Raw genomic sequence first — 16,302 nt, forward strand, 5'->3', positions numbered from 1 at the left:
CGAAGCACACGGCGGGTGTGACCGGTCAGCAGGGGATGCTCACTCCTCCATGGCACCTGATCCCACCTCTGATGTTTTAAGGGTCCGTACCCGTGTTTGCTTTGCTCCAATATTTGTATTGTTTAATGGACTTTTGAGCTTGAATACTGTTCGGTATCCCCATGCATTTCATCTGACAGGTTACCTAGATAAAGGTGATTTACTTGCCAAATAAAAGAATATATTGCTAAAAATTATAATTTCTCGCGTTACGATAGTATAGCGAGAAATAGTTGTCCTAACGACATGTAAACAAATTGTGTGTACAGAAACGGAAGTCTCTTTTATTTATTAGTAGCATTTGTATACTGGGTAACAGCCAATGAAATTAGATTTTGGAAATGACGTGTTTGAATAGTTTTCTTGTAGTGATAGAGCTCAGTTTCTAGCGCACGCTCTGCCCGAGCAAGTCTAATTTTTGCGGGATGGACGCTAGGAGAATGGAGTTTGCTCAAACTATTTCGGAAGAAGTCAATTTAGCAGTTTCTAGACAGCAAGCAGATTTATTGAACAGTTTGCAGACCATGATAGACTCTAAGCTCTCGAATTTTCAGCAGAATATTCAACAAATCTCAACTTCGCAGATAAACAGAATCGAAGAGAATCTCAGCGACCATTACGTTTTCCGGAAGAAAGGCAATGAAAATCAATACAAGCATGAGGCGCGTGTGCTATCAAAACTAAAAGAAGCAAACGAGCATCTTAGTTCAGCCACGGTAAACGAAGAAAATATTGAGTCAGCCAAATCTAGCATCACAGAAGGTATTGAGTTAGTAAAGAATAGACAAAAGCTTATAAAGTTAGCAGACACGTCTCAGTTAGGATGGAAAGTAGTAAAAGAATACGAAACTAATCCTATTGCGGCCGACTCCGACGATGAAAAGAAAATGTATCGAGCCACAATGAGAGCAGAACGGAAGGCCAAAGAGGACAGATATTTGAAAAGAAGATCTTACAGATTTGCACCTTACTTCAAGAGGCCACCTGCAGAAACTTTTTCTCGCATGGAGACGGATGAAAAGAATTCTACAAGCAAGCCAGGCAGATGCTATGACTGTGGGGCGAAGGGCCATTGGAGCCGGGACTGCCCAAGAAAAGAAGAGAATAAGTGAAAATTTCAATGCAATAGTTAGCGAATTTGAAAATGAAATTTATCCAAAAGTTGACGAAATTTTTTTAAAAATTATTAGTCCGGTTGGGCGTTTGAGGTCACAGGTGAGTGAATGGGAAGCTATGGGAGCGAATGAAAGCATTGTTCAATTGATCAAGGTAGGTTATAGAATTCCATTCAAAACTGAACCACCATTGGTAGTATTACGTAATAATAGGTCAGCATTGAATGACAAAGAATTTGTGACAAAAGAAATAGAAAATCTATTAAAGAAGGGGTGTATTTCAAAGGTTTGTAATATTCCTAAAGTTGTCAACCCACTGACTGTCGCGAGAAACAGAAACGGTAAGCCACGCCTAGTACTTGACTGCAGACATAAATCTACATTTACATAAATTTAAGTACAGATATGAAGATGCTTCAGTAGCTAAAGAAATGTTAAAAAGGGGGATTTTATTTTCACATTTGATCTTAAATCCGCTTATCATCATATTGAGATTTTCAATGATCACAGAGATTTTCTAGGGTTTTCATGGGAAGTCGATGGGAAAATTCATTATTATGTTTTTAATGTTTTACCTTTCGGTATATCTACTGCAGGCTATATATTTACGAAAGTTCTGAGAGAACCTATTAAGTTTTTGAGAGCAAAAGGTATGAGAATCATTACTTTTTTAGATGATGGTATTGGAGCTGAATCTTGTTTAGATAGCGCAAAATATGTTAGCATTTACGTTAAGAAACATTTTGAAAAGCTAGGATTTTTGTTTGCTGAAGATAAATGTGAATGGCATCCTACCCAAGACCGAATATGGTTAGGATTGTTCTGGGATATGACAAAAGGTAAAATTTTTATTACAGAAGACAGGATTGAGCGTCTTAAAAATGTTTAAACATTGTTCATTTGAAAGTTATGAAAAGTGCTTTCTTCCAAGTTAAAGAATTGGCAAAAATTGTGGGCCAGATTATTTCAATGAAGGCAGTTATTGGAAATATTGCCAGACTGAAAACAAGACATTTGTATGATTGCATAATGAGCAGAGCAAGTTGGAACTCAAAGGTAAAAATGTCCGCTAATGCTTTAAATGAAATTGAATTTTGGCGGGAAAGTTTAAATTCTTTGAACAAAAATGGTTGTCTTATTGAAAGCTTTGACGCATCAGATGTATGCAATTTTCATTTATTTTGTGATGCCTCGGATGTAGGCTATGGTGGTTTTATTGAATGTATGTCGGATGACAACGAAAAAATCAGTATCGGAAGTGTGTCTGGCAGTTGGACAGAAAATGAAAGTCAGTATAGTTCAACATGGAGAGAGCTAGAAGCTGTTAAGAGGGTTGTCAAGAGTAATATTTTACATTTAGCCAATGAAAACATCAAAATTATTTCAGATAACAAAAATGTTTCTGGGATTTTACAAGTTGGTAGTAGAAAACCTTACTTGCAAAATATTGCTGATGAAATTTTTAATACTTGTTCAGAAAACAATATTCAAATAAATCCTCTTTGGAAGCCCAGGGCAGAAAATAAAAAAGCGGACAGTTTGAGTCGTTTGACAGATATGGATGATTGGTCAATTGATGATGAAATTTTTTATTATTATGAAAAACTGTGGGGTGTGCATACAATTGACAGGTTTGCCACACATTACAACAGAAAATGCATTAGATTTAATTCAAAGTATTGGTGTCCAGGCACAGAAAGTATAAACGCTTTTAACGCTTGTTGGACAGAGGAAAACAATTGGTTGGTTCCTCCTCCAAATTTAATTTTAAAAGTTATAAACAAATTTGTTTCAGACAAAGCAAAGGCAACTTTGATTATTCCAGAATGGAAATCATCTCCATTCTGGCCGATGTTGTTTGATGGTAAAAAATTTAAAAGTTTTGTTCAGTCTTGGGAATATTTACCAGAGAAAAAGCTAATAACTTGCGGTAAAAGTAAAAAAATCAGTATTTGCCAAGTTTCCTCTGGATTTCAAAATGGTAGCACTAAAAATTAGATTTTAATTATTTAAAAAAAAAAAAAAAAATGGAAAGGTTGACGGAAAGGTTGACATGTATTTCATGCACATGGTATATGTACATATGAGTGATTTAAATTTTTTTATTGATTTTAGGATTAAAATTGCAGTCGTTTGTAAACAGAGCAGTACAAGATAGTGGTGTCCCTTTGACAAGTAAACTGGGAAACCTTAGCAACCACATGTCAAAGTATCTTCTGTTTTCCAAAAGTGAAAATACAAATAAAGCGTAATATACAAACAGTTTTCAGCGATGGAAGAAGTTTATCAGCGATCATAGTTACAGTGAAATTCCAGCAAAACCTGTGCGTGTTGCGTTATATATAACCCATTTATTGGATAATGGTGCATCTTATTCCACCGTGAATTCTACAATTTATTCGATCAAATGGATGCACAGTTTATGCGGTTTGGATGATCCCACAGAAAATTCGTTTGTAAAATCACTTCAAGAATCGGCAAAAAGATTAGCTGCAAAACCTGTGCGTAGGAAAGATCCCATCGACAACGATATGTTGCAGAGTTTATGTTCATTGCATAAAGACACAGACGATGTTTTAATTTTAAGAAATTTAGCAATGATACTGTTAGGATTTGCAGGGTTTTTGAGATTCGACGAGATTAGCTCTTTAAAATGTAGCAATATTTTGGTTGGAGATGATTATTTAAAGCTTTTTATTGAAAAAAGTAAAAATGATCAGTTGAGAGAAGGTAACGAAGTGTTAATAGCTAAGGATGTTATATGCGCTTGTCCATACAATATGTTTTTGCGTTATGTATATGCAGCAAATATTAATTTGTTGTCTTCCGATTTTATTTTTAAGCCAGTGTTCAGAAGCAAAGGTGTTGCAAAGTTGATAAATAAAAATAAACCCATTAGTTACACAGCAGCAAAAGAAAACATTGTAAGTATGTTGAAATCTGTGGCTCCGAATTTAAATATTGGAATTCACTCACTTAGGTCAGGTGGTGCTTCTGTTGCAGCCAATTCAAATGTTGACGAAAGATGTATACAAAGACACGGTCGTTGGAAATGTGTTTCAAGTAAAAATATTTATATAAAAGATTCAGTTGTTAAGAGGCTTCAAGTATCCAAAAAATTAGGTTTATATAATTTGTTAATTCCCCCGTCTTTCTCTCCCTTTCTTTGGTAATTTTCTAGCGTCCTCTTACAATGCGCTACAATGCATATACTGTTGTTGTTGTTCTGTGATTAGTGAAGTGCAGTGTGGACTTATAATTTCTCGCGTTACGATAGTATAGCGAGAAATAGTTGTCCTAACGACATGTAAACAAATTGTGTGTACAGAAACGGAAGTCTCTTTTATGTATTAGTAGCATTTGTATACTGGGTAACAGCCAATGAAATAAGATTTTGGAAATGACGTGTTTGAATAGTTTTCTTGTAGTGATAGAGCTCAGATTCTAGCGCACGCTCTGCCCGAGCAAGTCTAATTTTAGCATTTTGATTTTTTTTTTTTTAAAATTTACATAATTATACATAGGTTTGTAAGAATGAGTCCGCCATTCATTTTGTTTACCTCGCAATTGCTGCGGACTTACAGGTTTCCATAGTTTTTTACACACAAAATTGTGAATTTTTATCTATGGTTTTTCCTGGGCGGCGAGGGAAGCATAGTTGGGTTTACATTTTACCATATAATAGTACTGCTCTGTTTGCTGTGAGAAATAAATCCTAGCGTCCTCTTACAATGCGCTACAATGCATATACTGTTGTTGTTGTTTTGTGATTAGTGAAGTGCAGTGTGGACGTTCAGTTAGTGACACGGGGCCTCGGTTTTTAAGATCTCATCCGAAGGACCCGCAACTTTCACTTCAAAGTGCCGAGCGCATGGCGAAGGAACAGTTGCTACCCTTTTTTATCGACTTAGGTCAGTCGCGGCCGAGATTCGAACTCAGGACCTCCCGATCACGAAGCGAACGCTCTACCGACTGAGCTACTATGAACGTCCATCAGATTAGAAGACAAAAACTCTTGCTTGGGTTTAAAATATTACAGAAACATTGGATATACTAATTCAGAACTCATAAAATGGCGAGAAACATGCAACTCATTCATAAAAATATAAATAATAAAATAAATAGAATAAAAAGAATATTATCGTAGGAGAATTACGTAGTGTGTGACTTAAGGTTGAAAATAATGAATTCTGTGGGGAAAGTATATATTGGATAGGGTCTTCAATATAAGAGTGTATTATGCATGGAGTGCTTCATCACTCATTCGTCCATCATGAAAAAAAATACCAGGTTTAGGCTATCTACATGTATTTCTTCAAAGTTTCAGTAAGATTTATTATTTTTAAGGTTTAGTGTAGGCTAAGTCAAGTACACATATGCATTATAACTTTAAACTGATTGTACAGGTTGTATGGTTATTTTAAAGGTAAGACTAAAGGCATATCTTTTTGTTTCAATCTTTTTTCAACAAGTAGCTATTTAACTATAAACCAGAAGGCAATTTTTAAGGACTTTAATTTTGGGAGTTGATTTCATCAGCTCCAACTGTTTAAGATACATAGAGATAGCCATTTGAAGGTGACATTTCACATTGGCAATTTTCCTTGGTATTAAGTATTGTGATCAGACGTCTAAACTTAAACATGTTATATGGAATTTATTCAAGACATAAATAGAAGAGTAAATTTTTTGCTGATTCTATATTCAACAAAATGATGGAGGACCCTGGGTTATAAGAGTCAGTGGGTAGAAACTTCTTAACGTAAATCATAAATGGTACCAATTTTGATACACCAGATACAGTCCATTGGAATTTCACAAAGTGGCTACTGTAGCTTCAGTCAGGGAAACTGTCAGAAACATAACTGTAGGAAGATACAAAACAATTGTTTATGGACAAGGAATTTCAATTAAAGCATTTGTCATTTTTTTCCTTAGTTATATTACGTTCCTCCATTTATTATGCAGAATCAACAGCAATATTCTAATTGACAGCTATAAGCTTAAATGCGTGTGTCATTTTGTAAATTTTGTATTTACTGCCACCCGGTATAGTCAAAATTTACAACATGACATATGACAAAAGTTCACATGGTTTGCATAATTATTTTAACAGTACTTTTTAGCTGGAAACTTGTTCAAATTATAAATTAAGTTTTTTTTAATTAGTAATTTTTATGTTTTGATTGTTTGTTTGTTGTTTAACGTCCCTCTCGAGAATTTTTCACTCATATGGAGACGCCACCACAGGACAATTTTTAAATTTGAGAATAATGCAGTGTCATGCAATGTCTACACAATAGTTCATATTTCTTATGACTACAAGAAAAAGTAAACTATTCTTGCAATCCAGTAAGATAGGGAGAAACGAAGGGGTTGCTCTGTGTCGTTTATTAGTGATGTCTGTCCTGATTCTATCATAGATCTAGGTAATGAAGGAACATTATATAATGATTTATGAGTCTCTAAGGACATTAGAAGGCAACAAGTTGATGTGGAAGTTCTGTATTCCCGGAACTGTACATGTAGTTAAGTATCTGGAAGGGTCAAGTTTATGGTGTGTAAACACCTCAGTTATGAAGATTATTTTGGTGGAAAAGCAATAATTAAAATAGAGTTAAGAACTGATGGAAATGGAATAAAAATATGGTGAAAAAGGTTATTCTGCCTTAAATTCTGCTTTAAAGTATTTATTTAATCCTAAACGAAGAAAAATTTTACAGGGCTTACCAAGCATAAAAAAAAAATTGAAAATTTAATTTTGATTCACTGTGTGGAGAAAAACATTTGATGATTCATCAATTTGTGTAAAATACATACATGAAAGCACTATAGGCCAGACTTAATTCTCTAAAAAGCTGACCTATTACAAAATACAATAACATAATTTAATTGAGGGCAAAAAATACCCAATATAATCCACTGTCCAATGCATTTTAACACCTATTTTTAACATAATTACATAAACCTGTATTTGCTATAAAATAATCCAAGGATAATCTAATGTAAAATCTGTTGCTTAATTCATCATAAACTTACATATTTAAAACATCAATTAAAGCAAAAAGCACATATTCTGACTATTTAATTTCTTAAAGTCATTCAATTTAGGGGGAGGGGGTCTTGAGAAAATTTAAAGTGTTTAAGTCAGTTTACCCAGTAAATAGGATAAATTTAGGGCTGTTGGTCGTGGTTTCCAAAGGTTTCGGCCATGTGGCGTTTGCGCCGAACCATTCAACTGATTTATTGTAAACCAAACTCATTTACTGTGAAAATGTGTGCTGCTTTCAACAAATTCATGCACTGCTTTGCTTGCTAAACTATTTTTAGTAACGTTCGCGGTTAACTCGGAACGATGACTACATACATGTACATGTAAAGGTTAAGTAAAATACATACAATATAATTGTAATTACCGTTCGCGGTATACAAGTACCTGGAACGGCCAATATTATGCTTATTAATAGTAAATGTATAATTGTGCTCTCATGTTATTTGCTGCTGCTGCTTGTTGTAATTAACTTGGGGTCGTCCTGTATGCTTGGAGACCCTTTCATTTTAAGGAGGTTCGATCCTGAGCTTTTGAGCAGATTTTGGTCTGGACATTTATTTATAAAATTCTGCGTCATTTTTAAGTTCAAACATTAAATCTGAATTCTACAATGCAAATTAAACTATATCCAATGAAAAAAACACGATTAAATTCCATTCGAAGAGGATTAAGCCAGGAACTAAATTTTGTGGCGGAAGGTTTTTTAGGAGAAAATGTTCATTTTGTCTCCTTTTGAAATATATACAGTACTGTTAAGTTTAGATTCCTATTTTTCCACGCTGGTTGCACACAGAGCTGTTTTTTGCAGTGAAATGTTTTTATGCTGGTTCTGAAATATCTATTAAATTATTTCTTATGTATTCTTTCATTATATTGTGACAAATATAGTAAATATATTCTGAAAGTCCAGGAGAAAATTTAGCCAATTTTAACATAAAATTAACACTTTTTTAGTAATATCTAAAAATTTACATCATAGACCCCCACTTTTGTTTTTATTTTCTGAATATATAAGATAACTTTGATCAATCTGCCTAAATTCAGAAAAAGTTTAAGACTTTAAAATAATTTTCTTGCTTATTAAATTTTTAATGTCAGAAAAATCACATTTTTTGAGTGCAGAAAGGTCAAATAATTGATTATGCGAAGCAATTTGAAACTTTTTCTTAGTCACAATTTTGAAGTGTCTTTTTTTAAATAGACTAAAAGTTTAATTTGTCCCATGATTTATTTGGATAAAAACTTTGGAGGGAAAACGTCGAAGATGTGATTTTTGATTAAGACACAAATTTCAGTGCAAAAAGGTCATATTAAATGTACTGCAGCGCCAAAAGAAGCGTATTGACCCCCATTTTTTGTTTTGATTTTTAATTAAGCTATATGTGTAGAAACTAAAAATATACTTGACAAAAAAAGTTTAAGACTTTAAATATCAGGATCCAACCTCGTTAAGGATGCCACGACCAAAATTGCATATATATATATATATATATATATATATATATATATATATATATATATATATATATATATATATATATATATATATATATATATATATATATAGATAGATAAATAGATAGATAGATAGATATAGATATATATATATATATTAAACATGTTTAAAATCATGTTTGTTTTATTTTCCTCTATATACGCGAGGCATTCTTGATATACCTGCAAAAGTCATTTTAAGTCAAATTTGTCTGATTTATGGAGATTCTTCCGTTTCATTAAGCTGGTTGAAAAATTAAAGTCCAAAAATGGCCCAGAGGTTGTTAAAGATTCCTCAAGGCCAGGGCGACCAAAGACAGCTGTTACTGATGGATACATGGTTGCAGTTAAGAAAAAGGATGGCAGATGTAGTTTAAAATATCTCGCTAGTGTTGTTGAGATCTCATCAGCAAAGGTACATGAAATTTTGACCAAGCACTTCAACCTACGTAAAATATGTGCACGATGGATACCGCATCTCTTGACACCAGAACACAAGTCAACGCGCTTAAAATTTGCCAGAAAACAGAAAAAAATATATAAAAACTGTGACAGGAGAAAGTTTGCTGACCTACTAACAGGTGATGAAACTTGGATATACTTTTTTGAACCGCAAAGATGATGTGGGTTAAAAAAAATAGTGAGCGTCCTGTCATTGCAAAAAGGTGTCAGAGTGCTAAGAAAATTTTGTATGCTATTTTCTTTAATTATAGTGGCCCAGTTGTGCAAATTCCAGCTCCGCAAGGTCGAGGTATCTCGGGACATTTTTACAAAAATAATGTACTGGGAAAAAAAATTTAAGAAGTGTATGAAAAGAAAAGACCCAGGGTTTGACACTAAGGCACGTCCGACCGACCCAGTCTAGTAAATGAGTGGTCCGGTCGTGTAAAATGTTCGTGAAGTAGACCGACTGGTCGTGTGTATGAAATAAATGATAACCCTCATTTCAGTCTTTAAATTAAATATTCTGAAAAGTTTTTAAAATATTTGATGTTTTTTTTAGTCCCCTACCGGTGAAACCGGAGGGGACTATAGGTTTCCTCTGAGTCTGTCCGTCCGTCTGTCCGTCTGTCTGTCTGTCCCTCTGTCTGTCTGTCAGTCTGTCCCACTTGGTTTTCCGCACTTTTTTCCTAAACGCTTGCAGATATTGAGCTGATTTTTGGTATGTGAATGTATCTTGATGAGTTACAGATCAAGATTGCATTTCGTTCCGCTTCATTGATTTTTGACGGAATTACGACCTTTTCAATTTTTACGGGTTTTCCGCAATTTTCTTCTAAACGCTTGTAGATATTGAGCTGATTTTTAGTATGTGGCTTTACCTTGATTAGTTATAGATCAAGTTTGCATTTCGTCCCGATTCATTAATTTTTGACGGAATTATGGCATTTTCAATTCTTAACGGGAACGGAATCAGATTACACTTGCCGGTAGGGGACTAGTATTGCTAATGCAATACTCTCAGAATGCTTGTTTAATTCTTATTTGTCTGATAGTAAACATCACCCATCGCTCTTTAAAAGAAAACTTTCCCGCATGACACAATCGCTATTTTTAACCTGTAATAGACAAGTTGCGATGGAAACTATCTTCGTTCAGTATTTAAAACTAGTATGAAGTTACTGAATAATATATTCTTTAATTCACAATGTATTTATTTTTAAGTTAATTATTTTTTTTACTAAGTTCATTGATTGTTCCTTAATTAAGGCTTATAATATTTGTATGTCACGCTTAACCCGACTTAATGGCTAGCGACCTATGGACGAGTCTGTCAAAATATATCTTAACAGGTGCGAGAGACAGTATCTTTATTGAAGTATGGTTTCGAAACTTTTTTTTCCATTATAATTAGCAGTTTATAAAAAGTCAATTTTCAAGTTTGGTCAGGGCTAGTGATTTTATGGTCAGGGCTAGTAAAAATAATTGGAAGTAGCCCGACTGGTCTAGTACTCATAAAAGTTAATGTCAAACCCTGAGACCAAAGTCATGTTTGAAGAACATCAAGCTCATTCATGACAATGCCCCAGCTCATAAGAGTAAAATAGTTCAGAGTTTTTTTGAAGGGTGAAAGGTTGTTCAGCCCCCCTCCCCCCCCCCCCCGCCATATTCTCCCGAACATAGTTCCTGTGACTTTTTTCTATTTCCTAGACTTTAAAAAATGATATCTGGACGCCGATATACTTCGCGCAGTGCTGTTGGTAGTGCTGTTTACCAGTGCTTAGACATTATTCCAAGGGAAGACTACCTAGAGGCTTTCAAAATCATTGGTATGCAGATTGCAAAAGTGTGTGAATGTAAAAAGGGTTACTTTGAAGGTATAATCTATTTTACATATTGAAACAAATTGTTCTTTTTATTTTATTGATATACTTGCAGAATCTTCTGATCGTCCCTCGTAAATAACTCAAAGGATTTATTGAAAGTATATCAATGTCATACAAGTTATGTAAATACATATGTTTGGGTAGGAATTATAAAGAGCTCGGCTTAGGGATCTTCTACCTGTCTTCTCCTCGTTCTCGATGAGGATAAATTAATGCATCAGTTTTTGGAAAGAAATGTAATAAAAATAATTATGCCTGTTGCTATAACCTAACTCCATATTTTTTGTTTTATACATATTTTTTTTTAAAAAGTGCATTAAGTGTCTCCATGATAAAGAATGTTGATGTACACTTTGAAAAAAAAAAAATCATAGTGCGTTCATTTTGTCCTAGAATTCTCACGGCGATGTCCTAATTGTATCTCACTTCCATTCTCACTGACCTTGTAGTGTAGGACAGCGCCGCGAGAATTCCATCGGCATCGAAATCAAGTTTTTTAACGTGCCTAGATGACCGAGCGGTCCAGCGCGCTGTACTTCTACTGCTAGGTGACATTCTGTAGGTCGAGGGTTCAACCTAGGGTTGAGGCGGAAGTGGGTATCCGTGTAGGACAGCGCCAAAAATTATATATATATATATATATATATATATATATATATATATATATATATATATATATATATATATATATATATATATATATATATATATATATATATATATATATATATATATATATATACACATGTATATATATACATGTATATATATATTACATGTAAAAGTAATGTAAGAGTAACGTCAGAGTAATGTTATTATTTTCAGTATCATGAAATTTAATAATAATAATAATAATAATAATAATAAACTATGCCAAACTGTTGTAAGACGATTTTATGATAATATGAATCATTTTAGTTGGACATTTAATTTTATTTTAAAGCTGAACACGCTTCGTAAAAGGACTTTGTCCGCCATGTTCGATTATTAACTCGCTATATTTCAGGGCCCCTATATAAAGCCTTTCACTTAGTCACTCTTCAGTGTAATCAATTGTCACCAGTGTAGACGGAAGCATACTAAACAGCACACTGTTGCGACACAAAAAAAATAACTGTGTATTACTTCTAATGCAGGACAGTAAGATGCCCCCCAAAAAACTTAAAACAGTTGCACTGGTCAGTGCAGTGTACAAACAAACACAAATACACCTTACTGCAATAAAATGTATACAGAGGTAATGTATTATAACCAGCACAAACACGTGTCGCCATTCGACGCCGATACCCGTGACAATTGCAATAAAGCAGTCAGGTGTAACGAATTCGAAAAGTTTATCGTGGTGCTGATATTTCAGATAGAATAATCGAATATGGCGTATGCCTACGAGTCGTGTTTAGATTTAATCGTGATATCTCATATATGGAAACATTTTACTAAACTGTTCTTTGATATGCATCAAACTGCAAAACTGTAGTTCTCCGGGAAAATGTCTTTGATGGGCTAGAGAGTTATACATGAAACAAATACTTAAAGTGACAATGAAGTGTTATATTCCGATGTTCAGTTAAATACTTATTCAATTTAAGATTACAAATGATTGATAAATCAAACAAAAATCAAATATACATAACGAATACTTTATCCGATTCCATTTGTTGTATGAACCTTTTTTGTAATTGTATTTCTTTCGAACAATGTATAAAATAAAAGTTCTAAACATCTTGACATTTGTCAAACTCACACAAATAATGTGCATTCAGCATTTTACTACACTCTTGAATCTTAAGGTGCGTGGCAGTCAGAAAGAAACAATCACCATGATTTGGGTTGTTGTTTGTTTGAATCAAATCTTCAAGTTGCGTTCTACTTGGAATATTCAAGTGTCTTTCATTCCATTTCAGAACTTGACCAACTGGTATATGTTTTATACCAATCCACACAATGAAATTGTCCCCTGTACATAAAAATAGAAATATGATCCATTTCAATGTATGATAAATTCATAAAAAAATACAATACCGTATGAAGTATTTTCAAACAATTATACATTAATCCAATTATAGTTTAAAAAATTAGAAACGCACATTTGTTGTTTTTTCATAAGGGAGATAAATAATCTATCTCAACTATTACAGCTGCAAACAAATTATAATAATAAAGGTTACATCTTCATCCCTTTCTGTCCGTATCAATTCGTAAAGCTGAGTTTCTTCTGGCGAGATATTTCAAAATGTCATATATTGGTACAGATTGCAGTAAGATTTAAAAGAGGATTGTACTTTCCAAAGAGAATGATCTAAATTGGATCCGACTCATTTAAGGGTAATTTTTTTTTATTTTTCATCCAATTCGGTAGTTATGGGGAGGGTAATGCTAATTTGCGTTGAAAATTTTGCATGGCTTCTCCCTTAAGTAAAATAATAAAAAATGATCACGTGATGGTGAGCAGCCACGCTGATGGGCTGAAAAGGCCAACTGTAGTTAGCCTGGCTCATGCAAGTCATTTAACCATCCACTTAAACGTTTTATTTATTAGACGTGCATGAAAAATAATGCTTAAGGCCTAACATGCAAATCAATTAATATTGAAACAGCTTTCAATAATAAATTTACATTTCTTTTTTGTGGGGGAGCTAGGTACATACATGTATTATTAGTTACATAGTTTTTTAGTGACAGGGTACGGAATGATACCTGGTTAGTAAATTTTATACCTGGCGAAGCGAAGCCGAGCCAGGTATGGAATTTACTAACCAGGTATCATCCCGTACCCTGTCACTAATAAACTATGTAACGAATTTACCCCACCGATAAAATATTTATGCATTGTCTGTGGTTTGTAAAATTGTTTTTCTCACTATATATATGTTTCATCACTCATACAATGCCTATTATGACGTCACGTTGTGACGTTATGTTGTTTAGCGAGTGTTTCGTGCTATAGACTAATAACGTACTGACAGTTTTGAAGACTTTCAGTAAAGGGAGAAAAAGGTTCCATCTTCGTTACTTACATTAGTTAACTGTAACATTGTCAACAGACACTCGGCAAATCGCGTGAACTCGAGTTGTTCGAACGTTACAAAACAACGATAACTCCCTATCGACCATGTATTGATTTTCAAGCGACTAGGTATAAGTAATACACTCCCTTCACGTGACAGACTTCAACCAATCGTAAGCCAGGTTTTCATCGAAAAATCAACAGAGGTGGGGTATATATATATATATATATATATATATATATATATATATATATATATATATATATATATATATATATATATACTGAAAGGAAAAAGAAACGCAGGGTAACATAATATGCGAAAATTTTTGACTGTATAACCGAAAATTATGAATTTTTTTTCAGAGAGATATCTTGGTTACTGTGCATTAAAATCAGTGTTAAGACCTACTCAACCGTGAAATGTATTACGTCACATAAGGAAAGTGGTAAAAAGCCGAAAACACGTGCAAATCGATGACGACATGTTTTTCAACACATTTGGGCACGCATAAGGAAAGTGGTGAAAAGCCAAAAACAAGTGCATATCGATGACGTTTTGTTTTTCAAAACATCTCGTAGTACCATTTGCTGCACTTAAGTTATACACATCATTTTCGATATTTACAGTCGATTTGCATTTCTTGAAATCAAGGTACGGTTGACGGAAGTACCATGGGGTCTGGCTATTGCATTGCCTAACTAAGGACAAAGACAATGACAGGTTTCTGTGAAGTTTGTTGTGAATTTTTCCACGATAAACGTCTTACCCATCCTCAGAGAGGGCGTAGAAAGGTTTCCAACCAACCGTGACGACGACGTTGACGCGTAACAGCACCACGACAAGATCGGGCTATTTATCCTGCCACCTGTATAATCACCATCACATTACCCTAAAACTGCTATTAATACAGCAAGCTATCATAATCGTTACATTCACCCAAAACTGAAGGAAATCGATAGCGCGATTTTGGTTTGTGAGCTCGTCAACTTTACGTAAGTGTTCCTCTAACTCGCGCATGCGTGCGTCGTTTGCCTATTTTTTTTTTTGGGGGGGGGCATGTTTACCTCCCTCCCAATGCTGCAAGGGTTTGTCAAGATATTCTCGAAAACAATCACTTTTATCCACTTGACTGGTCTCCGTCATGTCCATCTTTTTCGCATCAAACGTCTGTGGACGATAGGGTTTAAAATGTCCAAGCTGGTCTCAATCAACTAAGGGCTGCCTTCTCGGAAGGGTTTAATAAAATCCCTATTAAAAGGATAAAAACACTGATGAACTCTATGCATAGGAGAATCAAGGCTGTGACAGATGCGCGAGGAACACATGTGAGATAATGAGAATTTCATTTTTCACTTTTGGGGGGTACCGTTATATGAGTTACAATGACTCAAGAATTATTGGGGAAAATCAAATGAGATTTTGGTTACATTTTTATTAAAGATGATTTTAAATGTTGGTTAAAATAACTGGAAAATACGTCTAAAATATATAACATTATAACATTATTTCACCTAAAAAGTTTAAAGTTTATCCTGCGTTTCTTTTTCCTTTCAGTATATATATATATATATATATATATATATATATATATATATATATATATATATATATATATATATATATATATATATATATATATATATATATATATATATATATACTACGATTATAACTCATGTATACAGGTACATGTATGTATAATATTAATGAGGGTATAATGTAACATTTGTAACTTTTTTCCAATGCAGGAAGAAATGCAAACACAGCACACAAAAAAGAACATCCTAATGTGGCATATCGATTAAACTTTCACAAAAAAGAACATCCTAATGTGGCATGTCGATTAAACTTTCAAAACTGCACTGATTTCAATTATCATATTGATGAGCGTTTTCAAGAGAATGTTCCTCTCACACTGGACGAAGAAGAGAAATTGAATGTACAAAAATTTTGAAGTAAAAGAAAAAGTTTCATATACTGTTGGAAGCCTGCTGACTACGAAACTAATGTTGCGAAGTAACGATGTTATTACAAGGGAAGAATCCATAAAGGGTGTGTGTGATGTAGTAAACAAAACATCAAAGGATATACTTCATTGTAATAAACTTGCTTTTCAGAAAACCTCTGAGGAAGATCTACTTCAATTTGACATCCGTCAATTAGCACTTTTACTTCAAAAATCTTCTCCCCTTGTGTAGAATGTACTTAACACTATAACTTTCAGCGATGGAAAAGTGTATGACACAATAAAAGTTGTAATAGCA

The 16,302-nt window shown here is 33.8% G+C and overlaps 1 protein-coding gene and 1 pseudogene across 1 annotated transcript; both read left to right on the forward strand.

The window, feature by feature from the left end:
* The first annotated feature begins 464 nt into the window (after positions 1–464).
* Positions 465–1,854, forward strand: LOC133193623 (uncharacterized; annotated as a pseudogene).
* A 524-nt stretch (positions 1,855–2,378) lies between these two features.
* Positions 2,379–15,992, forward strand: LOC133193896 (integrase/recombinase xerD homolog). Its single transcript, XM_061329811.1, has 5 exons — positions 2,379–2,496; positions 2,950–3,018; positions 3,270–3,363; positions 3,418–4,217; positions 15,787–15,992. The coding sequence occupies exons 1-5, from the start codon at positions 2,379–2,381 to the stop codon at positions 15,990–15,992; spliced, it is 1,287 nt and encodes a 428-aa protein (XP_061185795.1).
* The last annotated feature ends 310 nt before the right edge of the window (positions 15,993–16,302 follow it).

Source organism: Saccostrea echinata, unplaced genomic scaffold, assembly GCF_033153115.1.
Source record: "Saccostrea echinata isolate AGI-Se365-2 ecotype Australia unplaced genomic scaffold, CSIRO_AGI_Sech_v1 ptg000028l, whole genome shotgun sequence".
Taxonomy (NCBI): Eukaryota; Metazoa; Mollusca; class Bivalvia; order Ostreida; family Ostreidae; genus Saccostrea; species Saccostrea echinata.

Bases quoted from the DNA above. Each gene is read 5' to 3' on its own strand.
- LOC133193896 (XM_061329811.1), top strand. From the start codon at position 2,379: ATGTCGGATGACAACGAAAAAATCAGTATCGGAAGTGTGTCTGGCAGT. The intron at 2,497-2,949 runs GTAATATTTTAC...AATTTGTTTCAG, and splicing joins TGTTAAGAGGGTTGTCAAGA to ACAAAGCAAAGGCAACTTTG. The intron at 4,218-15,786 runs GTAAAAATATTT...TTTCCAATGCAG, and splicing joins TCGTTGGAAATGTGTTTCAA to GAAGAAATGCAAACACAGCA.